The following is a 27,263-nucleotide window of genomic DNA, read 5'->3' as shown; positions in this document are numbered from 1 at the left end:
GTGCAAGCATTTGACTCCGACGCCCCCGTGAGAGCTGAGTGAGCCCCTCCTTTCTCCCTTCCTGTCACGGGCTGACCATCAGAAGCTCCGTGAGGGGCTGAAGGCGTGGAAGGCCCAGGAAGCCACGGAACAGCGCACCGTGCAGAGGCGCGGCTCCCGAGAGAGACCGCAAAGCGTCTGTCCAACCAAAGGCACCCGCACTCAACCTAAGACAAATGAAACGGAAACAAACCCCCCCAGGACGCGCCGCCGGCTCGCTGTCCGGCTGCGGCGCCCCCCAGGAATGGACGGCAGGGCCCCCGACGCTGCGCTGGACGCGCCTCTCACCCACCTCTGCATTCGTACTTGAGGTCGGAGAAGTAGACCATTTCTTGGGAGAAGACAAACAGGCCCAGCCGCCCACCGGCGTAGGTGTGGTCGTAGATGGGCCCTGAGTCCGCCATGACCTGCTTCCCTTCGTGCACCAAGACCCTGCAGGTGGGAAAAGGAGAAGGAAGAGACCATGGACCCTGGGGAGCACGTTCAGGGGAGGAGGAATCTCGCTGGCCCGCAGGGCCCCCCGTTGCCCCGGCCCCCTCCCCCGAACTCCCGACCCCACAGCCCCCGGGCCGGCGGCTTCGGTGGCCTCTGCCCTTCGGAGCCCAGCAGCCGGGGGGCCAGCAGCCTCCCCCCAGGCCCCTCCCTGTGACAGCGACTCCCCCTCTCCCAGGCCTGCCTGTCAGCCGCGCGCTCTCTGCTATATCCCCTCTAACTGCGAACCCCAGGAAAGCCAGGAGAGGCTCCACCAATGCGCAGGGGTGGGGCGGGCGCCCCACAGCCTCCCTCCTGGGCGGAGGGAGGGAGGGGGCAGTGAGCGGGGAGGCGCCGCGGGAACAGGGCCCCGGCAGCGGGTCACAGGCCCCGCCTGTCCCTGGTTACGGCAAGGCTCCCGCGCGGGGCGTCTGCCGAGACGCCCACTGCACCGTGTGCTTGTCAGCGAGGCCTGGCTTTGCGAGGACGCTCCAGTCCACATCGCCATGTTTTGTGTCACTCAAAACCCGTCACAAGTGCCATCACGTGAGGGGACGGGGTCCTGCGGGACCGACGTCTGTGCACATCACGTGCACACGTGCTTTTTAAACGGAGCCGTTCGTTCACGTGTCAGAGACACACGCGGCTGCTCCCTGAGCGGCGCGCAGGCCAACTCAGCGCCCGCTGGGCACTTAACCGCCCGCCGTCCGTCCCCCATGTCATTCTAGGAGGACAAGTCGATTTTCTCTGTTTTCTTTTCTGTTTTAAATCAAGGACCAGCAGTAGGGGATTCGGGACAGAAAAGAGAAAGGATTTGAAGTGGGAAAAGCCCAGAGCAACCGCAGGATGGAACTCGCGTGGGCTCGTCCTCGCTCCTGTCCGGCCCGGCCGGCCGATGGAAGCGCCGTCTCCGGCGTGAGCACCGCTGGGCAATCGCTGGGGGCCCAGGGGACGTGCGCTCACCGTATGTAGCCCGTCTTCGGCCTGTGGGTCAGGTGCCACCTGTAGGCAGTGTAGTCTTTCCAGCCGATGTGTTTGGGGTCGTGCCACAGGGTCCGAACCTGAGGGGAGAACGCCCGCGTGACGCCGTCGGCGCTGAGTCCTCAGCGCAGGTCCGGACACCGGGCTGACTCCAGCGGTTTGCTCTGCCGACTGACGCCTACGGCTCACGCCCACATGCGAACGGCGAGTGCGGGTAAAGCCCCGACGGGAAGGGGCGCGCGGCGCCAGGGGCAGTCGCCGAGCGGACGCTGGACCCCCTGCTTCCCGAGCTGGGGCCCTGGAGCGATCCCTGTGCTTCCTAAGCCCGATCCCTCGTCTCTAGCAGAGGACAGAGGTATGTGTGATCTGCGCCAGGACCGCCAATCGCGTTCATAGAAGGGCCAGTCCGGCGCATTCAGTCGGGGGAGACCCAACGGCTGTCCCCCGAGCGACAAGGGACAAAACCCTGGGGGAGGATGGGCCGCGCCCGAGCCGCGCCCGAGCCGCACCTGGCCGGCCGTGTTCCCGGTGTGCCACAGCGCGTTCCGCAGGTGCTCGCCGGTGCCCGTGGTGGAGTTGACCACCTTGAGGGACACGCCTGAGTAGCCATAGGCATGTGTGGGCTGGTTCTCCCAGTACGTCTGGGTCACCTGCTTCCACATGACCACGTAGAAGCGGCTGCTGGACTGGTAGCCGAAGACAAAGCCAGCGTAGTCGTCGTCCCGGTCGGTGTTAACGTAGAATGTGCCGCTGAAGTCCACCGACACAAACTCGTCGAAACCTGGGCGCCAGGGCAGCAGCGGCCGTGAGACGCGGACAGCCCAGACCACCCCCGGGGGCCCCGCGGGGCCATGCTCCCCGCCCAGCTTGGGGTCTGTCACTGGGACGCTAACAAAAGGAACGGACTTCGCGTCCAGCCCAGGGAGCTGGGGCACAGGGCCGCTGCCCCGTGCGAGAGTTTGCAACCCAAGTTCATAAAATAACGCAGCAGGTGGCTTCCTGACAGTGACGCTTCCAAGGCTCAGGAGAGGCCGACGAGGCAGGAGGCTTACAGGCCGTGGATGGGCGGGGCCCCCAGGAGGGCCCACGCACCCTCCCCGGGACGCAAAGGGCAGCCGGCCCGGGCCCAGCGGCGGGGGGCATGCGGTTCGGGGGGCTCACCCACAGCGATGCCGGGGTCGGAGTTCGCCGTCTGCACCAGCTCCTTGCCCTGGTGGCGGATGACCCAGGTGGGGTCGATCTGAGTGGTGCCCTTGGGGTCCAAGTGGACCATCTGGAAGTTCCTGAAGTCGGTCTCGCTGATGGCGTGGTTCTCGGGACACACGTCGTCGATGTCCGGGACGCTGTCGTTGTCGAAGTCGTCCTTGCACGCGTCTCCCCGCCCGTCACCTGTCAGCGCGGACAAGCAGGGACACCGGAAAGCGGGGCACGGCTTGCCCCCCGCCCCGTGTCTGAGGACACTGAGCTCGCGATCCCCCGGAAACCCCGGGAGGCGGCGTGTGCTTCGCAGTGAGTGCCTGTCGCCCTGCAGCGCGGAGCCCGCGGCTGCGGTGACGCCCGCCCGTGTTGCCGACCCCCGGGGCCTCGCCGGGCTCTGCGCGAGGCCTGAGGCGGCCGCCCGAACACCGTGTCTGCATTGGAGTGCTTCCCGGAACCGCCCTCGCCCCCCGGCCGGCCCCCCGACCCACCGTCCGCGTCCTCCTGGCCGGCGTTGGGGACGAGCCGGCAGTTGTCCCTGTCGTCCGGCACCCCGTCGCTGTCGTCGTCCGCGTCGCAGGCGTCGCCCTGGCCGTCGCGGTCGTGGTCGGCCTGGTTGGCGTTGGCGATGTAGGGGCAGTTGTCCTGGCTGTTCTGGTGGCCGTCGTCGTCGATGTCCTCGTTGTTGTCACACTGGTCCCCCACGAGGTCGTTGTCCACGTCGGTCTGGGGGGCAGAGCGTGGGGACAGCGGGGCTGAGCCTCGTCCAGGGAGTGGGTGCCGGGCCGGGCCGCCTGGCGGGTCCGGGACACTGTGTGGCCCCCTGTGGGTCCGTGTCTTTCCCGTGGACGCGGGCGGCTCCCCGGGGCCTGCACACAGCGGGGGGCGGGGGCAGGCCTCCCACTCCTGCTCCCTCCCTGCGGGTTCCTGCCCTGAGGGGGGAGGGAGCCGACGACCCGGAATCCCGTCCCTGCGTGACATCATCCCGCGCAAGGCACAGGGCCAAGGCAGGTCACCACTGCGCGTATGGGAAACAACACAACAGCCGACAAATCGCCACACGAGAAGAAACCACCGCACGTACGCGCAACGGCAAACCCACCCTTGCCCACCCGGCGCTGGGTGACCCGCAGCCCCATCCCGTGTCTTCCAAAGGCAGCGCTGGACCGAGTCAGGGACACGCAGAGGTGACTCAGTGGAGACAGTGTCCCCTCGGGCCGGGCGGCAGAGCCTCTGTGCGTCTGGACAGTGGCCCCCGAGATGAAAGGGTCATGTTTGCAGTTTGGCTCAGGAAATGCTTCCAATTAAAATGGCTGAGGAGCCCGTGCCGTCACGTGTGGGCAGCGCCGTGGAAACCCGCGAGGCCGTGTCGGCCGGTGGCTGGCCAGGCCCCGCCCCTCCCACGCGCAGGCCCGCAGCCCGGGTACCTGGTCGGGGTTGTGCACCAGGGGGCAGTTGTCGCAGTGGTCGCCCACGCCGTCGCCGTCTGTGTCTCTCTGGTCGGTGTTGTAGACGTAGGGACAGTTGTCTCGCTCATTGAAGACGTCTGCGGGATTCGAGGGGGAAGGGAAGGCCGCGAGCTTGGCAAAGGCACACCGCGTCCCCGACACGTTAAACAAGTAACCGACAGCGGAGCATCAGCTTAACCGAAATGACCTGGAAACGTGGCACGATGCGAACAGAACCAGATTCATGGAGGAACACGTGTGGGCTTCCCTGTTAACATTCAAATTGCCTCCGTTTTAAATAGAACCAGCTCTCGGCATTTTCTGGACAAGGCCACCGAGCGGGTTGCCGAGTGTCAGCAGGCGGGTCTGAGCCGCTGTGAGGCTCTGGGAAGGTCCCCTCAGAGAGCGTGGCCGGGGCTGGGGCGTGGTCGGCGCACGGCCCTGCGGCCGGCACCCACCGCACATGGGCGGGAAAAGAGCGGCGGTGGGCTCGCGGGGCGTTTGGGGGCACTTACCGTCTCGTTTCAAGAAACCTGGGGCAGGTCACGAACTCCCCTGGGACTCGAGTCATGGAAAGACACGGACCCACAGGGGGCCACACAGCAAACCCCCCAAGCCATGGGTCAGAGGAAAAGGGCAAGGCGGGCGGGGGCTTGGGAAGGAGCAGGGTCAGCCGGGCCCAGGGCTGGCACGGCAGGACCCTGAGGCCGCCGGGCCTGGGGGAGGTGCCCAGAGAGAGGCAGGCCAGACGCTGTCCCGGAGCCAGGACGCCGGTCTGCCACACAAGTTGTCCCAGGGAGCAGGCTGGCAGGGGTAGGCCGCGTGGTGTGCCCGAGGCTGTGGCCCGGCTGTGCGCCTAGGTCGGGGGCTGGTCCCCAGGCACCGGGGCCTCAGGTGCAAGGCCAGCCTAGTGGCATCCAAGGTTCCCATCCCGGGACACCTGGAAGCTGGGGACCTCGCAATGAACGATCAAAGAATGGAAAGAAAAAGGTCCCAGATGCATATGCCCCAAAGAGGCAAAGGCTGGCACCGGACCTGCCTCTGCGCAGTGTAGCAAAGGGAAAGCTGGGCCCTCAGAGCTCTGGACGGCCATGCGTGAGAGCGGACGCCGGGATGGACACCAGGCCAGCACCCAAGGGTCACCGGCTGTCGCGGTCTGCGGGCGGCCCTGCGGTAGGCACCCCTTCACCGCCTGCTCGCCGCTGCACAGGAAAAGGCGGGCCAGCCGCTGGGCTCCGCGACGACGGCCTGGGGAACCGTCTGACCTCGTGCTACTGTGCAGGTGGCGCCAGGCGTACCCAACAAGCACCGGACAACAGTGCCCCTGTGCTTCTCACTGGACCGTAACCGTCTGCCGAAGGAGCCACACTGACCGTCCCCGTCGATGTCCACGGAGCACGCGTCTCCCTCGCCGTTGTGGTCCGTGTCGATCTGGGCAGGGTTGTGCACGTAGGGGCAGTTGTCGCAGCGGTCCCCAACCTCGTCCTTGTCGTGGTCGAACTGGCGCGGGTTGAAGAGGAGCCGGCAATTGTCCTGTCAAAAGAGCAGGGGAGGGCGTGGGACACGGCGCGGGAACACCAGCCACGCTGCTCATCTGCGGATGCCACACGCTCCACACAGACGAGAGTCGCTGACACTGGGCCCAGGGAAGCAGGCCCGGAAGTCCAGCCCAGCGCGCTCCCCATGCCAGGTCACTTTCCAATGACACATGTGCCTGCCCATCAGGGATGTTGGGATTTTCTGCAGCAGCATCAACGCACCACACGCTCCATGGTGAAGACAGGTATGTGCGTGCCCAGCGCGAGCGAGTGAACGAAGGGGTCGATGGCCCAGGGCTTGCCAGGCGCAGGCAAAGCCGGCTGGCCCTGGGCTGGGCACTGATGTCGACTCACTCACCTTTCTAACAGTTTTCTCAGGAAACGGCACTACCTTGATATTGCCATGAAGGCACTTGGGCCACTGTTTCAGGGACAGCCCTACCCGCTGGTAGAAGGGCCAGCACATCCCTTTTGTGCCATGAAGAGCAAACTGATAAAGGGCTCCTCGTAGAGCAGCCACTGCTCCGGCCAGTCCCTTCCACCTGCGAAGGACCAGCGTCCTTCCCGGGCGACTTCAGAGCGACTCAGGCAGGGCACCCAGCACAGCTAGTCATAGTGACTGTTTAGTCCGAGCGCCCATTGCTGACCCCTCTGCTCCTGAACCCCAGACCTGGGGCTCAGATGGCCCTGCCCCCTGCCCTCTGCCCCCTGCCCTCTGCCCCCCTGCCCTCCAACTCCCGCCCTCCGACCTTCTCGTCGCTGACACCGTCATTGTCGTCATCATCATCGCAGGCGTCACCAATGCCGTCCTTGTCAAAATCTTCCTGCCCCGAGTTGGGCAGCAGAGGGCAGTTGTCCTGCGATCAGAGGACGCGTGGTTAGGGATGTGTCCCTGGGAGCCCTGTGCTCAGGAGGGTGGCAGCTACAGCTGTGGGGACGGCGGGGAGGTTGGCGTCGCACGCCCGGCCCCATGGAGTGCGGAGCGAGAAGGCACAAGAGTCCCCTCTCCGGGGCTGCCCAGGAAGCCGTGTCACGGCCCCCGTGGGGACGAGGCAAAGGCGCTGGGCCGGGAGCCCAGGGCCCGGGGAGGCAGCCAAACGCCTGGTGCGAGACCATCGTCTCAGACATGCAGACAAGGACGGAGCCTTTGAAGTCCCCTCTCCTCTCCGTGGCCTTCACCTCGCCCACTAGAAGCCCCAGCTCCCACCGCATCAACCCCCATGAGCCAGGGGCCAGAGCGGGGCCGTGCCCGGCTGCTTGGAGCTCCAGGCTCCAACTCTGAGGCGCTGCCCCAGCTCATCCCGTCCAGGGAGCAGGTCGCTCACAAAACAACGCCACAAACTGTGGTGTAAGTCAGACGATGCCCAGACGCCAGCCTCGCGAAGGACTGGAGACGCCCAGAGCAGATGGCGGGCGGCGAAGCCAGCGTTTCCATTACAGCGACATAAGCCGGCAGTCGCCGAGGGGCCCAGCATGGACCACACGGGCCTGCGTCTCCATGGAGGCCGGGCCCTGGGGCCACCGAGAACCCCAGGTGGTGAGTGTTGAGGGCGAGGGGGCTGCCCGTGGCACCTGTGTGGCTGATGCACGAGGAACCTCGCAGGTCGGGGGCGCGGCTTCCGTTCGCAGCCTTGCTTTGGCACCGATTTACCCTCATAAGATACCCTTATAAAGATATTGTGATGTGCCATTTTTTAAGTGACTAAATTCATGTCTGAAATTCCACAAAAGTGAAAAAAAGTACAGTGTCCTGTGGCATCTCAGTGTCACGGGTCCGTCTATTACTTGTGCCGTGACGCCCAGGCCGCGGCCGACCCTTAACAGAAACATCGCCAACGGTCACTTGCGCAAGTGTCCCCTCCGGGCAGGCCTGCCAGGTTGCACAGCCGAGCTCGCAGGGCGCGGAGGCAGGGTGCGGGGCTGGGGAGAGGGGCACGCCCGGGCACCTCAGAGCCGGCCGCCTGGGCCTCCGTCCACACCTGCTGCTTTTCACCAAGACGGACCAAAGGAGAAAACAGCCATGAAAACGTGACTCACGCTGTGAGAATGAACCAGCATAAATACTATGTAGACGGAGCTACTTAATATTTGCAAGTGATACTTCTTGCACGCTTGTATCGCTCACATTTCTGACACAAATGAACACATATGTGGTCTTAATTTGTTCACTGTTCGTTCACTCTTAAGACACAAGCAGCAGCGCAGGCAGGGCGCTGGGCTGGGGAGGGGACACCTTGCACAGCAGACCCGGCAGCGGTTCCCAAACACGTGCCGCGTCCCGACCCCTGGGGCCTGTAAATGGCCCTCTGTCTGGCACACAAGCGAGCGTCCTCTCGGGGCTGAAGGCGCGCGGGGCCGGGCGCCGGGAGACGGGGAGTCTCTCTGGAGCGTCCAGGCTGACCCTCCCCAGAGCGAGGCCAGGGCATGACAGACACCCTGAGTCCAGGGCAGAGGGGGGCAGCCCGCGCCGCCCTGGGACCACCCGCGGCTGGAAGCCGCTCTGGAGCAAGCGAGTGCCCGCTGACACGGTGACCTCAGACCCCCAGCCCTGGGCTGTGTGAGGCCAAGTCCCTGCGGTGTCCGGCCCCCGCCCACAGTCACTCGCTCCAGCCGCCCCCAGACAGCAAGCGGTCACGTGTCAGAGACGGCACGGACGCCCCGCCCCGGCAGCCTCACCTTGACGCAGTGGTAGGTGGCATTGGTGGCGCAAACCAGGTTCTTGTTGGGCCACCCGTCCAGGTCCGAGTCCTCCCCGCAGATGAGCCCGTCGCCTGCGTAGCCCGTCTGGCACTCGCACTTGTACATGGGGTCGCTGAAGTGGCCCAGGTAGATGCACTCCGCGTGCCGGTGGCAGCTGTGGGTCTTGTCCTTGCAGGGGTTCTCGGGCTCACACACCTAGAAGGGCCACACCCGACGCAGGGCCTGAGGCCACGTGCTCAGGGCTGCGGCACCGCCGGGGGCCCTTCCCAGGAGGGGGCCCTCCCCGGGGCTGCACCCAGGGACTCGGTGCCTGCGGGAGCCTCCTGCCCGCAGCTCAGTGGCTCCACGTGTGCGGCCAGCACGCGTCTGAGCCCCCGCTGACCACATGGAGCTGCAGACTCGCGAGAACCTGAGGCCGGGCCCTCGGGGATCCTGAGCCTGGCGCCTGAGCGTAGCTCCCTGACCAGGTTGGGCGTGACGGCAGACGGACGGTCCCCTCCTGTCTCTGCCCCCAGAACGTTGCCCTGTCCCTCCTGTCTCCCACCTGCCCTTCCCCCAGATGCCAGCGGATGGTTGGAAGCCGGAAGCCCTGCAAAGGGCCGCCGCTCACCTGCTTTCCCGTCTGAGCCGCCTCGAGGCCGACCCCAAAGGGCTGGGTCCCCCTGTAGCGTGGGGGGCAGGGCAGGCAGTGGAACCCGGGATCCGTGTTGACGCAGCGGCTGGCCTTGCTGGCCGTGGAGAAGCAGGCGTCGGCGACCAGCGCGCACTGTGGGGACGGCAGATGTGAGTCCGCCATGCCCGCCAGCCCCGCCGCCGCGACCCCCGCCGGGCGGCCACCCACCTCGTCCAGGTCCTCGCAGTGGGTCCCGTTGCCCAGGAAGCCCACTGGGCAGGCACCGCAGGACCAGGAGCCGTCGGGGAAGCTGCTGCACTCGGTGCCCGGGAAGCAGGGGTTGGACAAGCAGCCATCTGCACGGGGGGGGGGGGCGGAGAGGTCAAGGCCGCGGCCGCCGGGCAGCCGCCCCGAGCTGGGCGCCATGGCGACACAGGAAGGCCCTAGCCGCGCCCCAAGGTCCCACGGTGCCATCAGACTCCACAGGCAGTTGCAGGCAAACCCAGTGGATGGGGAACGTGAGGTACAGAGGGTCTCGGCACACGGGCACCAGAGGCCCCCACCCCCTGCAGAGCTGCCAGCCGCGGGCTGGGCTCGCCGTGGGTCACCGGCCCCGTGCGCACAGCGCTCCACCTGCTGCTCGGGAAAGTGCAGGGGCCGGCATGGTTCATTCCATGAGCCGACAGTGGATCTTTCCTTCTCTGTGGGCTTAGCAGTTTCCACCATTAACGAGGAGGAAAGCCCAAAGGCCACTTCCCAGATGCCCGTGGCTGCAGGGACAGAGCACGGGGTCGGCGCGGCGCCTCGTGGCCCGAGGGCCCGCACCCCGCGGACACGCACCTATGGGGCAACTCCTCTTCTTGCACATCTGCAGCTCCTTGACGTCTCCCACGCAGGCCTTCCCTCCGTGCTGGGGCTCGGGGCTGTTGCAGACGCGCGTCCGCTCCCGGATGCCCCCAGCGCAGCTGACCGAGCAGGCGGACCATGGGGACCAGGGGCTCCAGCGGCCGTCGACTGTGGGGAGAGGGCGGGACAGCATCAGGCGGGGTCCCCATCGTGGCGAGAAAAACTAGCAAGCGGCCCTTTCGTGACCCCAGACTGGCAGGGGTGGGGGGCAGTGTTGGCGGAATCGGCCAAATCTGTGGTTTGCTTCTATGTCTGGGAAGAAAAGTCACCCTGCTTTGGTGTCTAGAGGCTGAGGACTGGCAGCCAGGGGCTGCAGGTGGCATCTGTCACTCACACAAGAGGGTGTGTGACGGCGACATTCACTGTGAATGGTCCCCCTCCCCCATCGGGACAAACGGGTAACAAGTAGTGGAGGCGTCCACCCCGCACGCGCCTGGACGTGGGGACGGCCGTGCCCTGACCCGCTTTATTCAGGGCCACCTGCGGCTCCCCGTTCTGGTCACCCCGCGACGGCCGACTGATGGCAGCTCACACGCACGCGCAGGGCGGGACGCCCTCCACCGCCCAGGCCTGGGGCCCCGGCGGACTGGACGGGGGCGCAGCCCCGCCGGGCCCTGGTCCCCGCTGCCCCACAGCCGCCCGCCCGCCCGCCCGCCCCACTCACTCGGGCAGGGGACGCCCTGGCAGCCTTTCGTCTCGCGGCCACTGCCTTTGCAGCCCTTGCCCCCCATCTGGGGCACCGGCGAGTTGCAGAGGCGAATCCGGGTGATGTTGCCGGGCCCGCAGGTCACGGAGCAGGAGGACCACGGCGACCAGTGGCTCCAGCCGCCGTCCTGCCGGACTAGCGCGGGGGAGACGCAGGGCGTCAGGGTGGCCCGCCGGCTTGGGGCGCGCGCGTCCCCCGGGCCGGCGGGGGGCGGGGACGCGCCGGTGCTGCTGGGCAGAGCTGGCCGCCCCCCGAAAGGGCAGCGGGCAGCCGGCCCCCCCAACCCGAAGGCCCAGGGCAGGGGCGGCCGGACACTCACTGCGGCTGTCGCACCGGCCCAGGCTGCAGGCCCGCGTCTGGATGGACGGCCCTGGGCAGGCGTTGCTGGTGACGTCGCAGGACCGCCCCCTCTGCTGGGTGCCGGGCCCGCAGGTGGCCGAGCACTGGGTCCACTCTGCCCACGGGGACCAGCCCTCCTCGCCGTCCGCTGCTGGGCGGGAAGCACAGGCCCATCAGGCCTCCGCCCGGTGACGAGCCCCGGGGGCACAGGCGCGTGCCCTGGGGCAGGGGTGGCCTCTGACAGAGGACAACGCCCTGGTGGGGGCGCCGGCCCTGCAGGCAAACACCGGGCCCGGCCCGTCCTGGGCCTGACTCGGAGCAGCGGCCGGGGAAGGGGCGTGTGCGGGGCCGGCCTCCGTAGGGACGCGAGGCGACCAGACCCCGCGGACCCTTGGCCTGAGCGCCGGGCTCAGGGCGCCGCGTCACGTCCACACCAGGCTCTGTCGCAGGCGCTAAATTTTTAAAAACTTTTCTGTTGGCTGGCGGATACGTGGTAGTGAAAACTGTCACCTTTTAGTTGGAATTGCAGGACACTAATTTAGGTCCAAATAGTTTACACTGGGACAAGTTAAATGAAAAGGGAATATCCAGCAAAGAAACTTTTCAGGTAAAAATTTAGTCCCTACATAAGAGAAAAGAAGGTGACTTAATGGGAAGCTCGTTCTGGTAAACACGACATACCCGTCCTGACCAGAAATGTGAGGATGGAAAACAGTGACCAACAGGCCAGGACGTTTTGGAGCTGACGGAGCAACAGGACCTGCGGTGTCCACGGCGTGGGGCGGGGCCGGGGGCGGGGCCGGGGGTGGGGCCGGAGGTGCCGGCACCAGGAGGCGGGCTTGGCGGCGGGGGGGCGCCCCCTGGGGAGGTCGGGGCCTCCCGCTGCAGGGACCGGGAACTGAGGGAGCCCGCTCCTCTTGTCCCCACCTAAGGGTCCCTTCCTCAGAGCACGTGTCTATCACTAGGATACAGGTCTTCGGCTTTTCCTTGTTTTATTTTGAATTATCTCTTCTCCAAAAGGCGGCTGCAAGGATTGCCTGTCGCCCCGGCAACACACCCAGAGCTGCCAGCTCACAGGCGCTGCACTCGCGGAGTGAACATCGGGGCTCTGTGCCCGGTGGGTCTGGGGCTCTAGCTCCCAGCAAGAGAGGACCAGCCCTCGCCCCAAACTGGAGGGCTCGCAGACGCTCGCTGGCTCCTGACCAGGGAGCGTGTGGCCAGGCGTGGGACCCCGCGCAGGCGCGGCCTGGCCTCGCCCTCCCTGAGGACACCACCAGGGCCGGGCAGGCGAGAGGGACACCAGCGGGACTCCGCGGCCGCGCCGGCGCGGCGGCACTTACGGGGGAAGCAGGACGGGCAGCAGTCCCCCTCCAGCAGGGAGGGGCTGGCGCAGGTGGCTGGCGGGCAGGAGATCTGGTGGCAGACGGTCTTAAACTTCTGTAAGGAAAGGCACTCATGTGACACTTGCGTGAATACCAGCCTCCGCACCAGGCGGCACTGAAAGCGTCCCCGGCAACCTGTGCCCGCAGACCTGACGGCCGCGAGGGCCCGAGTCGATCCAGTCCTGGGTGCGCAGAGCCGGCCCCCTGCGCCTGTCCCCCGCCCCCCACCTACTCCCCCGCCCCCGGCCTTCCCTGCGGCGGGTGGGCTGAAGGGATGGCAGTGTCTGAGGCCACCAGGACAGCAGTGTCCAAACGATGGGAACTGTGGCGGAGAAGCTGAGTGAGCCTCTGGCCGGGCTGTGGGCAGGGACGGGCCATCCCCAGGTGCCTCTGCGGAGCCCCGCGGCCCCCACAGAGCTGCGTGGACCTAAGCACAGGCCACAGGGACACCTGGCGGCCCCGTCCCCGCTGCCTGTGGCCACCTGCTGACATCGGCCTGACCACTTTCCCCCCCGGGACCTCGGTTTCATTACGCACAAAGCAGCGCGGCCGGCCACAGCCTTATTTGCAGCCGACTCTCCGGGGCGCTGGCTCTCGCCGCCCGCATGCCCCGGTCAGCCGAGGACTGCAGGCCCGGCCGTGCCCCGTGCCAGGAGCGCGTGGGGCTGGGGAAGGCGGCCCACCTTGCAGGTGCACTTGGTGCAGCTGTCGACCACCCAGGTCTCGTTTTCCGCGAAGAAGCGGCCGTCCTGCCAGCAGGCAGACATGTTCCTGGTCTTCGGGGGTCCGCCAATGAGCTCCCAGAGAACCTGGTTGTCGCTGGACTGGAAGACGCGGGCGGAGTCTGAGGGCAGGCGGGGGTGCCCGGCGCTCGGCGCTCAGCCCTTGAGCTCGCACAATGCGGGCGGCGCCCGCCCACAGCTCCGACCACGCAGGCGGGCCCGGCCTGGGGAACAACGGGGTGGACATGCAGCCCGCAAGGGGGCAGGGTGCGAAGTCCCCTCCGCAGGCCGGCTCACAGCCGGGGCCGAGCCAGACGGCGGGCCCCACAGACATCCCTGCCCCACGGCCGCTGCGCTCGCCCGTGGGCTCTGTCTGGCACGCGCGCCCCGCGGGCAGCCTGTGCGTGTCCCGGCCCCCACCTCACCCATGCTCATGGTGGAAGATTCCAGAAGGGGCCTTGGGTGCTCCCCCGTCACTGCCCTGGCCGTGGCCCCTCGCGCCCCTCGCTGCGCTCACTCCCTTGACCTCCCACGGCCCATCCCTCCCGGGCCGTCAGAGCAGGCCCAGGACCCTTTGCTGTGGGCCACTTTGCTGTCTCCGCACAGGACGGGAAGGGCCACACGTTGCTCCCCGCCTCTTCCCTCACGTCCCCTGGGCCCCCCGCTGCCCTCGCGTCCTTGGGCCTGAGCTCGGCGGGCATGTGGACGGCCGCGTGAGACACTGCGTTGCTGCCGGCCACCTGTCTCCACCTGGAGCCTCAAATTCTCAAGCCCTCGGGACGCTTTCCTCTTCCCTGATGCGCAGGGTGCACACCTGGGGGACCCACGCCCTCCGTGCAGGGACGGGCCTGCTTGTCAAGCCTCTGTGGCCCTTCCTCCCCACACGTCAGCCTCTAAGTGAAACTGTCAACCTCTGAACAAATCCAAGTCCTTTGTATTTATTGGGGAGACGAATGTCCCAGGTTGAAAGCCCATTTTGGAGAATATGTGGCCCAGGACTCTGTTTTTTATCCTGACCCCGAGGTGTGTCTGTCCGGCGTCCTGAACTATACTGTGTTCTAGCCGAACGTCCCCGAGGGGCCCGGCCCGGCCCAGGCCCGCGGAGCCTGGCGGTGGACACAGGGGCGGGGGGGACGCCCCGGGCCCGCGCGCCTGACACCCACCACTTTCCTCAGGTTCTCGTGCAGCTGGTTGACGACGACCCGCAGCCCCGACAGCTCGCTGGCCATGCTGCCCAGCTCCTCGCAGGAGCGCTCACACACCCCCGGCCGCGGCTCTGCGCTCCGGCCCGCGAATTCGGTGGTGACCACGGGGCTCAGGTGCAGTGTGTCCGTGTCCTCGCTGATGGCGTTGGCTTCGGCTGAGGGGACACACACAGAGCCGGGTTGGACAGGCCTAGGCCGCACGACGGTGCTCAGGGTCCTCACGCCGCCACCCCCCCCCCCGGGCACCGGGAGCGCCAGGCGGACGTTCGGTCTGCGGGTTTCGCTGGGGGCCGCCCCTCCTGGGACCCTGCTCGGGCTCAGCGCTGCGCCCCCCGCCCGCCTGCTGCACAGCCACGTGCTGGCGGCCTCCGGGCCTGCACAGGCGCCCGGGCCGAGCTCAGCCAGGGCGGCCCGGCCCCCGTGTCCCCTCGCACGGCAGCTTCCTGGTCTCCCACCGCGCACTCTCCACACATCTGAGGGCCCCCGACTCCTCGTCCACCCGCTTGTCCGTCTGACACATGGTTTCCTCTGCCTGCCTTTCTGCATTAAGCGGCTTCTGCGGCCCTTGTGCTGAGTAAGCGGCATCCTCGGGACGTCGCCCCTTGCCCGGGACACGCACATGGTTTCTCTGCTGTGACCCTGCACAGGGCTGGGCAGACCCCGCAGGATCCAGCCCAGGGGACGGTCCTCTCTGCCCAGGAGTCCTCGTCCTGGGCTCCTGTGGCCGGGACCCAAAGGCGGCCCCCGTGGGGCAGAAGCAGGAGCCATCCCTGGGCTCAGCAGGCGAGGCTGCGCCCGGGGTGGGGGTTGGTCGGCCCCTTGGCCGCTGCCCTGTCTTCAGCGCCCGTCCCTCGCACCTCCCATCACGGAGCCACGACTGGCAGACGCTGCAGGGCCGTGGGGACGGCTGTGGCGCGGGGCCCTCCCGCGGCCGCCACCCCGCCGTGCAGCGCACGCCCTGTCCCACGCCCTCCTGGCACCGCCGGCCCCGTTGGTGGCAGCTGCGATATCAGACAGACACTAACGCGCCGTCGGCAGGCGGCCTCTGAGGCCTCGCGCAGGGCTGTGCCTGCCTCAGCACCACCCGCGCCGGAGCGGGGCACAGCGGGCCGCCTCCACCCTCCCTCCCCCGAGGGTCACGGTCTCCCTGTCCCTTTCTGCCACAGCGCGGTGCCTGCTGGGCAGAGCGGGCCGCTTCCAAGCCTGATCAGCTTCATTCAACACCAGCGGCCCCGGCCCAGAGGGATGGGTGCTGCTTGTCACTTTGCTGTCTTAGCTTTTCAGAGTTTTTGCCTTTCTAATGCCTGCGCCCCTAAAAAGACAATGGCTTAATTCACGTTCAGGGGCTCACGGCAGGCGGGGGGGAACCTCATGCACCTCAGCGGCCTATGTGTGGGGTGAGCAGCCGGCACACTCCCGGCTCACACCGGTGTCCACAGGATGCGCTGCAGGGAGAGGCTGGGGGAGCCGCCCTCACAGAGTAAAAGCTCGGGAAGCGCCGGCAGCGGGGGCTGGACAGAAACTCAGTGCGTGGGCCACGGGGCTGGGGCACCGGCGGCAGGGGCCCCGGGGGCGGGCCCTGCGATCTGCGACCGTCGCCCGTCAGAGGGGTCCTCCCGTTAACAGGCCGGGAGCTTCACAGACGTTTTATGTTGCGTTAAGTGCCAGCGACCCATTTTGGGGGGCTTGTAAAGGGACTACTTTGGATTATTAACACTTACTCAAAATTAGTCCTGTCAACGTATGATGTTAGGATGGCGACCTAAGATGACCCGCTAACGTTATTCAAATGCAGGGTCAGGCACAAATAACGCCCCTCCTTTATTACACAGAAATCTTTTATTACAAAATCATAAGCCTGGAATCCCATAACGTAACACCGTCGCGCTCGGGCGCGCCATGGGGCCTCCGAGGCGGGACGTTCCCACGGCCGTCCCTGTCGTGCGGGACGTCCCGTGCCCTCCCAACCACGCTCGACGGCGCTACTTCTGCCGGAAGCTGTTTTTATTTAAATTCTCATCAGCCCCCGTTCACTCGCAGTCACATGCACACGCGCAGCAGAAATCCATCCAAAGCAGCAAACACACTCTTCAAAACACACCTACCTCCCAGGTCTTGCTGACAACCTTTCCTGCTAAGAACGTCTTCCACAGAATTTTCAAACACCAAGTAGATGTTCTGCAGCAGGCCCTGCAGGGGAACCGGGAGAGAGGCGGGGCCGTGAGCAAACCCCGCACGTCCGAGGCTGGGCTCAGAGAGCCAAGCAAGACACATGATGCGAACTGGAGGCAGGAGCGCGTTCTCTGCCGCCACGCGCGGCAGGCGCCTCCCCGCCCGTGCCGCCTGCGGGGCGGCCTGAGGCCGGGCCAGACCATGGCATTGACCTACGGAGCAGGCGCCCCGCGGGGACCGGCGGGGCCTGGGCGGACAGGTAACCGTGCCTCCCGAAACCTTCCGGGCTACTCGTCCCGCACAGGGACCCGATGGTGTTGCGCCTGGCAAAGGTCTCAGAAGCCGAAACCACGGCTGGTACAACCGCGGGTACAACCACGGGCGCGGCGATGGGAGGGGAGTGTCTCCCGCCCCCCGGATGCTCAGCGACCCGTCCCAGTGGGGGCCACGGGGGCTCCCTCAGCCTTCACCCTAACCCTGGCCACCGGAGAGCAGCTCTGGCACGAGTCACGCGTCTGCACGCCTTTCACTGCAATAACTGAGCCTGAACCCACACTCGTTCCCAAAGACGATGCGGGTACCTGGACGGAACAATGCGCTGACCCCAGCCTGGGCCGTACACGCCTGCGGCTTTAAAAAGATTCTCATCCAGAGGATGTTTTAACGAAGATGCACGTGAAACTATCAGCAGCCTTTCCTCAGAAACACAGGGCTGTCCCGGTGTTGCCGCACCCTTTCAGTGACAGGACAGGATTTGGGAGGGAGCGGGGCCAGCCGCCCCGGCGTTGGCAGCAGGCAAACAGACAAGCTCCCCGGTCACCAAGGCCACCTTCCTCCCAAAAAGTCAGGGCCGCCCTGGGAGCCTGCAACAACATGCTCTGCCTACTCCTGGTGCTGCATGTGCTGTGCGCGCGCATGCGTGTATGCATGCGTGTGCCTGAAGAATGCCGGTGTGTGAGTACGCGTGCGTGTGGCGTTTGTGCACGTGCCTGACCGGGCAGCACCGTGCAGTGTGAGTGTGCATGCATGGGTGTGGTGTCCGTGTGTGCACATGGGGCACGCACAGCACACACGTGGCATTTGTGGGTGCAGGCATGTCCGTGCATGTTCTGGACCCCCTGCCGCCGCCTCGCTCAGCCCCGCAGCGCCCCCCCCACCCCGTACGCACCCTGAAATGACTCTCGCGGGCGGAGCCCTTGGCCACGTACATCTTGCTCTTCTCTGTCTTCAGCTGCTCATAGAACGGCTCGTCCAGCATGAAGCTGTCCACCAGGTCGCAGCCCACGTACAGGCTGAAGGTCTCACCGGCTACCTGCACGGTGATGTTCTTCCACTGGGCATCGGCCAGGCCCACATCCTCCAGGGACAGGACGTGCTGGGCGCCGTCCACCCAGTAGGTGAGGTCCAGTGTGTCGGCCGGCCCGTTGGAGACGATCTCGAACTGCCGGTGGGCGGCGCCGGGGCCCTCCAGGGCGAGCAGCGTGCCGCGGGACTTGCGGTCCTGCTTCAGGGCGGCCGACAGGAAGAAGCCCTCCTTCTCCCGCATGAGCTGGGCGATCTGGCCCAGCGACTCCGCGCTCACCGGGGGGATGTAGTCGAACCGCACGAAGCGGTACGCCGGCCTGTGGGGGTCGGGCCCCCGGAACTGCTTGGCCCCGATGGTCTTCCGGTTGATGTTGCTGACGCTGAAAAGGTCGAAGGCCATGTCCTCGTCCTGACCGCCAGCTGCCCAGGGGTGCAGAGGAGGGGTTACGGCAGGCAGGCGCGGGGCCCGCGGGGACGCTCTCACCGAGGGCGGCCGGCACGCCTTCACGTGCCAGACAGTGGACGAGGCCGCTGGGCGTCCTTCCCTTCCCGCCGGCACAGAGCCAGAGCCCTTGCTGCAAATCCACTCTGCCCTCCCCCGACTGCAGCTTGGGGGCGGGGGTGGTGCCCGAAGCAGAGCCAGTGGTCTCCTGCCACTCTGCTCAGCTCAGCTGACCCCTTCCCTGTGAGGCTTCCCCAGGAAGGAGGTGGGCCCCCGTTCCCCCCGGACACTCGCGCCGGCCCTTGGCCGCAGCCAGACCCTGCGCACCCCTTGCAACTCCCAGTCTTGCCCCCCAGACCTGGGCGTCCGTGCACCCCTCGCCCCTGAGTGACCGCCCAGAAAAAATCTGAGAAGAGAAACGCGCCCTCGCCTGTGCCCCTGAAGGGAGCAGCCGGATCTCTCGGGGCGGAAATCAGCGGTAAAGGGCATCGGCCCCGCTTCACTCTGTAGAAAAGCGTCCCCGCGCCTGCCGCACACCCTCCGGGCAAGCACCGGAGACGGCGGCGGGCCTCCACGCCTGCAACGCGGAGTTTCCGGTCGCCATTTGGAAAGAAAAGCTATCAGACCTACCAACATTGTGACAGTTCCAATAATTCAAGATAATTTACAGACCAGCTAGTTTAAACGAAGTCTAACCTGGCTCCTGAGACTCGGTAAACCAAAATGTCGCCATAGCCAGGGCTGCCGAGAGAAGCGTGAGCTGTACTACCTTCAACAGAGCATTCTGGTGATAGGTCCAAAATCCTTTAAGTAATTAAAACCTTTGGCTCAATTTTACTCCTGGAATTTGTGCTCAGGTATAATCGGAAATGCCAGTGAAGATTTAATTTATGAAGGTGTTCCTTGTGGCATCGTTTAGACTAGTAAAAATAAAGTAATAATGTAGGTGGGAATTGGCCAGAAAAATAGAGTTATCTTCTGATAGAGCATTATGCAGTCATTAAAAAGTATGCCCTAAAAGAAGAGAGACAAAGAAAAATATCTATGACGCATTTTTGAGTAGGAAATAAGGTGGAATGAAAAGAAGTTACAGAACACCCGACACTCCGAACGTCGCAAACGCAGGACGTGGAGCAACAGGGCGGGAATGTGCCCACCAAAAAATGTATCTCCAGGTGGAATGGAAAGGTGTTTTTCCTCTAATGCCTGAATGTTCCCCAAACAAATCATTTCTTTTTCTACGGACTCAAGAGTAAACAGGTATTGATCAAAATGAAGTTAACAGGGCTCTGAGAGGCCAGCCCCCAGCCATAAACTGCACGATGTCCACCCCTCGTCCCCGTCGCGACCCTGCCCGCGCCCGCCGGCCCCCACTCACCCTGCGCGCGGCAGGAGGCCCAGAGGGCCGGCAGGACCAGTGTCCAGAGCATACTGCCTTGGCCCGGCCGCGGGCGGGCGGTCAGAGCCTGTCCGTGCCGAGCACACGCAGCCTTCAGGGCAGACAGGAATTCCCGCTGCGTTGTGGCCACTGAAAAGAAGTTTATATTTAAAAGCCAGAAGAAACAGATCCGTGGCAATGAAAAGCTTGACAAGAAATGTGCTCCTCAGTTGCCATTCTTCCAGCGTAGCTAGTGCTGCCGACCAGCTCCGCACGAGTCCCCTGCAAGCGTCCGAGGACCCTGGAGGGTGATACTGTCACCACAGCCAGCATCTCCTGTTTACAGGGTGAGGGGGGACGGGGAGCAGGGAGCAGGGCGGTGGCAGAGGGAAGTGCCCCGCGGGGACTGGGACCGGAGCCCTTGGGGAAGGGCAGCGGGGATGGGGGCGCTGATCCAGGAGGCTGCGGTGTGTAGACGGCCCAGGAAAAAAAAGAGTTGCCCATAAATGAAATAGAGTAAACGTTAACTGCATATTTAGTTAGAAATGAACTTAATTTGGAGAATCCTAATTACAAAAAATAACGCATCCTACTTAGCCTGCTTAGGCTTTCGCTTGCCTGGCGCCTTTCCAACAGGCCTGTTTTTCTGTTCCTGGGGATTTTCAGTTGGCTCAGCAGAGCCCCGGCCAGAAGTCTGGGGACCTGGCCGGCTTGGCGTTAACCCCTGCGGGGCCTCCTTGCGGGTCGGGCTCCCTGGGCCCAGCTCCTCCCTGCTCAGGATCTGAAAGCGCGTCCGAGGCTGGGGCAAGAAAGTCCAGGGAGCCCGCCTCTCCAGGGGCGTCTGCTAAAGCAGCAGAGTGCCCACCGTAGCACGGAGCAGCGCCCCAGGGGGCCAGGAGCCCCCCCAGGGCCCCGGGTCCCTCTGGAGCCCAGGTGCCTGCTTCACGCCACCTGCCCCCAGAGGGGTCTGAGAACTGACCCTTGGCAGCCGCCTGGGGGGCGGGGAGGGGTGCGTCCAGGTGAGCCCAGACCTGAGACCGCAGCGCCCACCCCCTGGCTCTGTGCGGCCTCCCGGCTGTGGCAGGCGCCAAGCCCTTCGCTGCGCCCACCTCAGGGGGCAGCGAGGACCAGATGGAGCCGGTCAGTGCTTAGAGGGCTCGTCCAGTGCAGCATCACACGGGCTCGGTCACGCGCGCTGGGCAGGGCCCCCGTCCAGAAGGCTCCCAGCTGGCTCCCCGTGGGGTGGCCGTGACAGATGATGTCAGCAGGGTTCTTAGGAGGACGGGGTTGGGGGGGGGCGGGGGGCAAGGAAACACTTGGGTCCCGGCTCCCTCGGCGAGCTCCGCAGCTGTGGTCCCCGCAGCCCGGGCCCCCCTGCGCCTGGCACGCCCGCCGGACAGGCTCCTCTGCGCCCTGTGGGCAGCAGGCGAGGCTCAGTCTGGCAAAGACAGCCTCCGCCCAAAACGTGAATTTTCAGTCCCCGCTAGGCTTCAGCTGGGTGAGCGGACTCTGTTCTGGCCACGTCACACCCTTGTGCTTCCTGAGAGAGAAGTGTCTGGCGCCCCTCGCTGCCACGCGCCAAGTGAGCAGGAGGGTCCCGTCCAACTCGGGATCGGCCGCACAGCCTCGCCGCGTCCCGTGTTGTCTGGCTGCAGGGCCCGTCACACGTGTGACCTAATGAATGCCACACGCACACGCCACACCACTCACTCACAGTGCTCAGGGTGCGGGTGTTGCCAAAGGAGATTTTTCCAAAGACTTTTCTGCCACTGAATGTCATTAGAGCGTCTAGAGGTCTTTTAAAATTCTTTTTGTATCAGGCATCACAGCAAAAATAACTTTCTGACAGAGAACTGCCTCCTCCACTGAGCCCCTGGCCAGGAGGGGAGGGAGCCGGCAGTGGTCCTTGCAAATCCTTGCATATGCTAATCCCCCCAGCCCAGCCCTAGCCCAGCCTTCCACATGCTAATCGCCCTCCCTGGGCACTTCCCCTGGACTCACTACTGACGACTGTTATTCCTTTATTATTATTTATTATCATTTATTATTTATTTCCAGCTATCTGTAATGTTTAGCGTCGGAGTCTCTAACCTCTCCGACTAGTTTCTCAAATTCTCAGGAATTTCTTTTCCTAATTCCTTCATCAGGGCTCCCCTGAATAACAAACTTTAATGTGCAAACCTCAGTGGCTGAACTCGTAAGCATCTGCCAGGGTCCCCAGGCAGGGACCTTCGCGGCAGGACACTCCGTGAGTGGGACGCAGGAGCCCGGGGTGGGCTGGCATCCCCTCCGCTCCGGGCACACACGCCCGGCAGGGAGCAGAGCCCTGTGTGGCTGTCACAGGCCCGGGGCGGCCTTCCGTCATAAAGCCACATCCACGTTTCCCTTCTCCCTTCTTAGAAATCAGAAGAGACTGACTTGTCCGAAAATTAAACTACAATGGAACGATTTGGTAGAGTTTAAAAGGAAAATAAAAGTCTTACCAGTCAGCGAGAAAGCTGCGGTGCTGGGCTGGAGTCGGGGGCGGTGAGCCCGGCGTGGGGTGGGCCGGGGGTGCTGAGGGTCCCCTGCAGGCGGGCGGGCGGGCGGGCGGCTGGCGGGCGCACTGGCTGCAGGCAGCGGCCGCAGCTTTATATGCTCCTGTCTCCAGCGCTTAATTCATTCCCTCGAAGGAATGACATAATCCCTCCTCCTCGCTGGAGGACCACAGAGGAGGAGCCAGACGGAGGAAAATCGCTTTTCTTCTCTCAGGAAATAAATGCTATAAATAAAACCGGCAAGAGAAAGAATGCAAGTTCTCCACGGAAACCGTGCCTCTGCTGCCTGAGACGAGGTGGCCGTTCCAACCGGAGCAACAGGCCCAGGGGATACAAGGGGGCAAAGGGTGCACACAGCCGGCCTGCAGCCGACGACGTGACTACGCGGATGAGTTTATTTATCCCGTGCAAAAAACAGTATTTAATCCAAGAACAAGTGGACACGTTTCCGTCCCTGCGGCTGAACGACTGAGGAGCAGGCTGGGGGCACCCACTAGCGTCCAACCCACCCTCCTTTACTCAGTCCGGCCTCTCCCTCTGGGCGCCCTGACCAGACAGGTCCGTGGGCCCCACTGTGAGGGGCACCAGCAGCCGGTAGGCACTTGGCTCCACGGGCAGAGCGGGCAGCCTGGTGTGGCCGCGCAGAAAAATGCTGGGCCCTCAGCAAGGGGCCAGCGGCCAGGCTCCGGCCCTGCCCAGGCCCCCGCGGAGCAGGACCGGGCGGACAGAGGGCGGGCACGCAGGTCAGGGCGCCGGTCAGGGCTGTGTCCGGCGTGTGTGTGGCGCGCCCTCAGCCGGCCTGGGACCGGGCCCTGCGGCCACGCGAGGCCCTGGGCGCCTGTCACTCCCCGCCTCTGGCCCGGGCCCGGCGGCTGCCTGGGCTGGAGGCGCTGCCCCTGCCGGGGAGCGGGGGAGGGCCCTCGTTTCCTGTTCCCCGTCGAAAGCCTTTTTCTACGGGAACCGTCAATGGATGACCTCGTAGAAGGTACCAGGTTCTGGTGACAGAGAAGCTTGACTCAGAGGAAGCGCGTCTTCCCTTCAGTCAGCCAGTCGGTGGTAAAGTCGTCGTTGGAACAAAAAATCTAGACTCTACGTAACTAAGGTGATGTTTCCTCACACTCCAAAGAAGAATGTAAAACCCAGTTTCCCTCCAAGGCTTTGTAGCGGATAACGGTCAGTTTACCGGGTCACCTTAACTTGCTCACAGGTTGGCTGACCCTGTGCCCAGAGGTCTGCCCCCTCTGGGGGCCAGCGAAGGGGCTTGGGCACATTGCCACCTGCCTGTCCTCGGAGCTGCACACGCCGGGCAGAGCTGTGGGTGTTTCAGGAGGACCCAGGCAAGGACAGCAGGGCCATCACCTTCCGCCGAGGAGGCGGAGAAACGGGCGGGAGGGAGCGAGGTGCATGCTCGGAGGAGCGTCTGGCCTCAGGGCTGCCTGGCCAGGCTCCCCAAGAGCCAGGTCTGCCCTGACCTCTTCCAAAGGGGACTGTCGGAAAGGGCTGCTTGAGGCAGCGGAACATGAGCCACCGGGTGGCACCGCATGGGAGGGAGAGTGTCCTGGGCAGAGCAGACACCCCAGAACAGACGCCAGGGATACGGGGTGGGTGCTCGAGGGCAGGGCTGCTTGCTGAGGGGGCTGGAGTCCAGGCCGATGCAGGTCCGTAGGTGAGGGACTCGGAGACGCCCAGGTGAATGGGGCCGGTCCCCCAGCCCTGCTGGGCAGAGCGCAGCTGGCCAGGGAAGACAAGGAAGGGGGATCCTGGCCAACATCCAGGGGTTCAGAGGACGTGTGACAGAAACCACGAAGCAAACCTGGAGGCACGATGGGCCAGACCAGGGATTCCTGTGAAGTCCAGAGGTGTGGGGGACACGTCGGTGTGCGGGGACGGGAAAGTGCGTGTCTAAGGAAGCGGGGAGACAGCCACAGTGCGGCCGCGTGAGGCCGGTGCTATGGGTTCAGTCACCCCCCCAAATCCGTGTCCCCCTGGAACCTGCGAGATGGGAGGGAGTTGACCACGAGCCAAAGCTGCAGCCACCCCGGGAGCCAGAAGAGGCAGGGGCGCCGGTGCCGCTGGCCCCGAGCCCTGGCTGCCCCAGCAACGAGGCGCCTTTCTGCCCGTCCACGCGCCCCTCGTGCCGGCCTCCGCCATGGCAGCTCAGGGGCTCCTGCCGAGGCACCGGCCAGTTCTGGAACTTCCAGCCTCACGGGCACTGTTGCCGAAGTGCTCAGTGCAGTGCCGTGACCCATCCAGCAAGAGATGACGCCGTGCCCTCCGCACCCCCCCACCCCAGTCGTGGAGACGAGCTGGTGCCAGGGAACGGACTGATGTCGAGGACGCAGCGAGGAGGGACGCTGAGACTCTCCCCCCAAGGCTGGTGCGGGACGCCGCCAGCCTGACCACAAGCACGTCCGTCCATGACCAGAGGGGAGGCGCGCAGGCCCGGGCTGTGCCCAGGCTGGGACAGTTACCGCGGGAAAGGGCGACAGCCTGTCAGGTGGCCTCACGACCCGGACACGAGTCTCCGTCAGAGCCAGCAGTCAGCCTGCTGCCCCCCGGCCCCAGCCTGGGCCGGGCCAACCTTTCCAGAGCCTGAAACTGGGCGGGAAACAGAGAGGGAGGAGGAGGAGACACGGCCCGCCCGGCCCGCCCCTGGGGCAGAGGACTGGCTGTGGCCAGCAGGGGACAGAGCCAGAGCCAGGCCGGCCCCCAGCGGGGAGCAGCAGGTCGGGGGCGAGGAGCCAACGCAGGCGGGCGCAAGGGAAGGGGCCGGCTACTGCCAGCGAGTGCGCGTGTTGCTCCTGAGTGACACGGGTGGGCAGTGCGTCGCTGAGGCGTTTGGCGGACGTGGGGGGCCTTCACGACACGCCCCCCATGTGACCCCTGTGCGTCCCACAGGTGCCATTGGGCTGCTGCACCTGTGTCCTGGGACCAGGAGCTGCGGGGCCCGCAGAGCAGCGAGCACCTTCCTGGTCTGGCTCGGACCGTGTGACATGGCGGGGGGGTGGGGGGCGGGGGGGCGTCATCAGGTGTGGGGTGGAGGGCGCCCACGCCGAGACTGGGCGAGACACAGGAGGGGGACAGGACTCACCGTGCAGGAGGCCCCCCACGGAGCGGGGCCAGGGGCCGAGGGCTGCAGGAAGCCAGGCTTCCCAGACGGCTTCCTCCTCCTCTCCCGGGAGGTGAGTAAGCCCAGGGCTTGCGGGCCCCTCCCCTGGGCGGGGGTTTCGGGAACTCGTGGGGCCATAACTAAAAACAGAGGGAAGCAACAGCCTGTGGTCCCTGGGCCAGCGCGTCGGGCTGGTAGGAGCAGGAGAGACATTCCTGAGCAGAGGGGCGCACGAGGACAGAGGCCAGTGGCTGAGGTCAAGGCACGTCCACGCTCGGCGGCGGCTCAGCGCATGCGTGCGCCTGCTCTCTCCACACACACACACACACACACACACAGAGTGGGGCTGGGGAGGGGGGAGGCACCGGCCCCCAGGGCCCCCTAGCGGCAGGTGGGGGCGGGGCAGCCCTCCCCGGGGCCAGGCACGGACACACGGGTGCAGGCACCGGAAGCCTAGGTGCAGCACTGCCTGTGCGCCTCTGGGCTGGCACGCATCCTCGCCTGTGAAATGGGCACGATTATTGGCACAAATCCCTCTTCGGAGCCGGGCCCAGGCGTGTGCCTGCGACACCGGGGGCCCTGCCCCTTCGGCGGGTCCCTCCACGCCTCTGACCACGGCCCCAACCTCTCAGAATCCCCCAGAAATTGTCTCCCCGGAACCCTGGTCCCCGCCACCACCGCAAGGCTGCAGGGCAAGCTCCCTGCCCCGGCTTAACGTCTGTTCCCGACTCTACCGAGCATGGCCAGTGGGCTGTGGTGGGACAGCCCCCAGGACGGCAGGTTCCAGGCCCAAGACTCTTGTCCTACTCAGACCCCAGGAGCTGACCGAGCCTCCTGCCCAGGAAGACCAGGGACTCAGTGTCTCCTCACTGGCAAGTGCCAGCCCCAGCCACCGGGGGGCTCTGCAGGGCCCACGCGCAGCAAGCACTCAGGAGCCCACAGCAGGGAGCGCCCAGCCGCAGCCGGTTTCCCGTCCCTCCCCACGGTGCCTGGAGGTCACTGCACAGGGGTCACCATGGGACAGCCCTGCCGACAGCCCCGGAGACTGACCCCCACTGTCCTGAGTGCGCCCACCCCAGAGCCCCCCATGGCCGGTCCCTGCCCGTCCCCCACCCCCCGCTTCTGCTCCCTCGACCCGTCCACGCGGTGCCTCCGACACCCTCTCAGGGACCTTGATTGCTATCCCTTCTGCCTCAAACACTCGCCCACCAGCTGCTCAGGCGGCTGGTTCCTGAGGACGGGTTTCTCAGGTCTCAGCCCCCAAGTCCCTCCAGATGAGCCACCCCCAGGCCCCTCCCACCCGTCCGTCCCCCACCGTCCCCCACCGTCACCCATCCCTGAGCAGCTGCCTCTCTGGAGTCACCGTGCCTCTGGCCTTCACCTTGCGTTCCCTCCCCTCCCCCTGGACCGTGGTCTCCAGTGAAACAGAAGGTCCGGACACCCAGCACCTGTCGTCCTCACGGCACGGAGCCGAGCGTGGGGGCTGAGCGCCTGAAACTGGCGGGTATCACGAGGGAGCCAGCGTCTGTGTGGACACCCACTCGGGCTGGGAGCCAGGACACGGTCCCCGTGCACTCTCGCAAGGCGCCTGCTGACTGCCAGCAGAAACCCACAAATTAAAGTCTCTGTGGATCCGCTTGGTCAGTCGGGGTCAAGTCAGCGAGCACCAGCAGCCTGGGGCCACGCAGGTCCCTGAGCACGTTCGTTCTGGCTTGAGGCTCAGAATTGGAGGAGTGACAGCTCCGCAGGGTCACCTTGGGGCCCAGTGAAGTCAGACAGCTTGAGAACTAGCTGACACAGTGACAGTCTACTGTGTGCAGGAGCAGAGGGGCAGCTGGGCCTCTTAGAAAACCAGGCGCTGTGGACGCAGGAGAGACTGACCAGCACTTGAGGGTGGGGCCAGACACTCTCAGGGAGGGCGAGGACCAAGCTTGGTTGGGACAGCGCCTCCTGGTGGTCGCTGACAGAAAGCAGGGACGTGGGCTTGGGGCCCGAGTGCAGGTCACACGGACAGGACAGCAGGAAAGCAGAAGACCCCGGGGCGGGGCCCGGGGCGGGACCGGAGCCGCCGCA

At 65.5% G+C, this 27,263-nt stretch overlaps 1 protein-coding gene across 1 annotated transcript; it reads right to left on the bottom strand.

Annotated features, from left to right (window-relative positions):
* Window positions 1–323: 323 nt before the first annotated feature.
* On the bottom strand, window positions 324–18,144 carry THBS2 (thrombospondin 2). Its single transcript, XM_054594990.1, has 19 exons — window positions 17,588–18,144; window positions 16,353–16,437; window positions 14,206–14,402; window positions 13,004–13,144; window positions 12,279–12,375; window positions 10,919–11,089; window positions 10,558–10,734; window positions 9,828–10,001; window positions 9,216–9,343; window positions 8,985–9,140; window positions 8,351–8,569; window positions 6,424–6,531; window positions 5,510–5,669; window positions 4,116–4,234; window positions 3,180–3,414; window positions 2,653–2,880; window positions 2,001–2,272; window positions 1,474–1,571; window positions 324–471 (listed from the first exon to the last, which is right to left on the bottom strand). Exons 1-19 carry the CDS (start codon window positions 18,122–18,124, stop codon window positions 324–326), a joined length of 3,450 nt encoding a protein of 1,149 aa, XP_054450965.1. The 5' UTR covers window positions 18,125–18,144.
* Between the last annotated feature and the right edge of the window lie 9,119 nt (window positions 18,145–27,263).

The sequence above is a fragment of the Pteronotus mesoamericanus genome, unplaced genomic scaffold, assembly GCF_021234165.1.
Source record: "Pteronotus mesoamericanus isolate MK-2021 breed Mesoamerican mustached bat unplaced genomic scaffold, CSHL_Meso_final contig_134, whole genome shotgun sequence".
Taxonomy (NCBI): domain Eukaryota; kingdom Metazoa; phylum Chordata; class Mammalia; order Chiroptera; family Mormoopidae; genus Pteronotus; species Pteronotus mesoamericanus.
This window is presented reverse-complemented; position numbering and strand designations above follow the sequence as displayed.

What these genes read in the sequence shown, in the direction of transcription:
- THBS2 (XM_054594990.1), bottom strand. Translation starts at nt 18,124, where the DNA reads ATGGCCTTCGACCTTTTCAGCGTCAGCAACATCAACCGGAAGACCATC. An exon ending in CCCGCGAGAGTCATTTCAGG is followed by an intron (nt 16,438 to 17,587) that starts GTGCGTACGGGG and finishes GTTCCCCTGCAG; the next exon opens with GGCCTGCTGCAGAACATCTA. An exon ending in CGTGGACATCGACGGGGACG is followed by an intron (nt 4,235 to 5,509) that starts GTCAGTGTGGCT and finishes CGAATCCCGCAG; the next exon opens with ACGTCTTCAATGAGCGAGAC.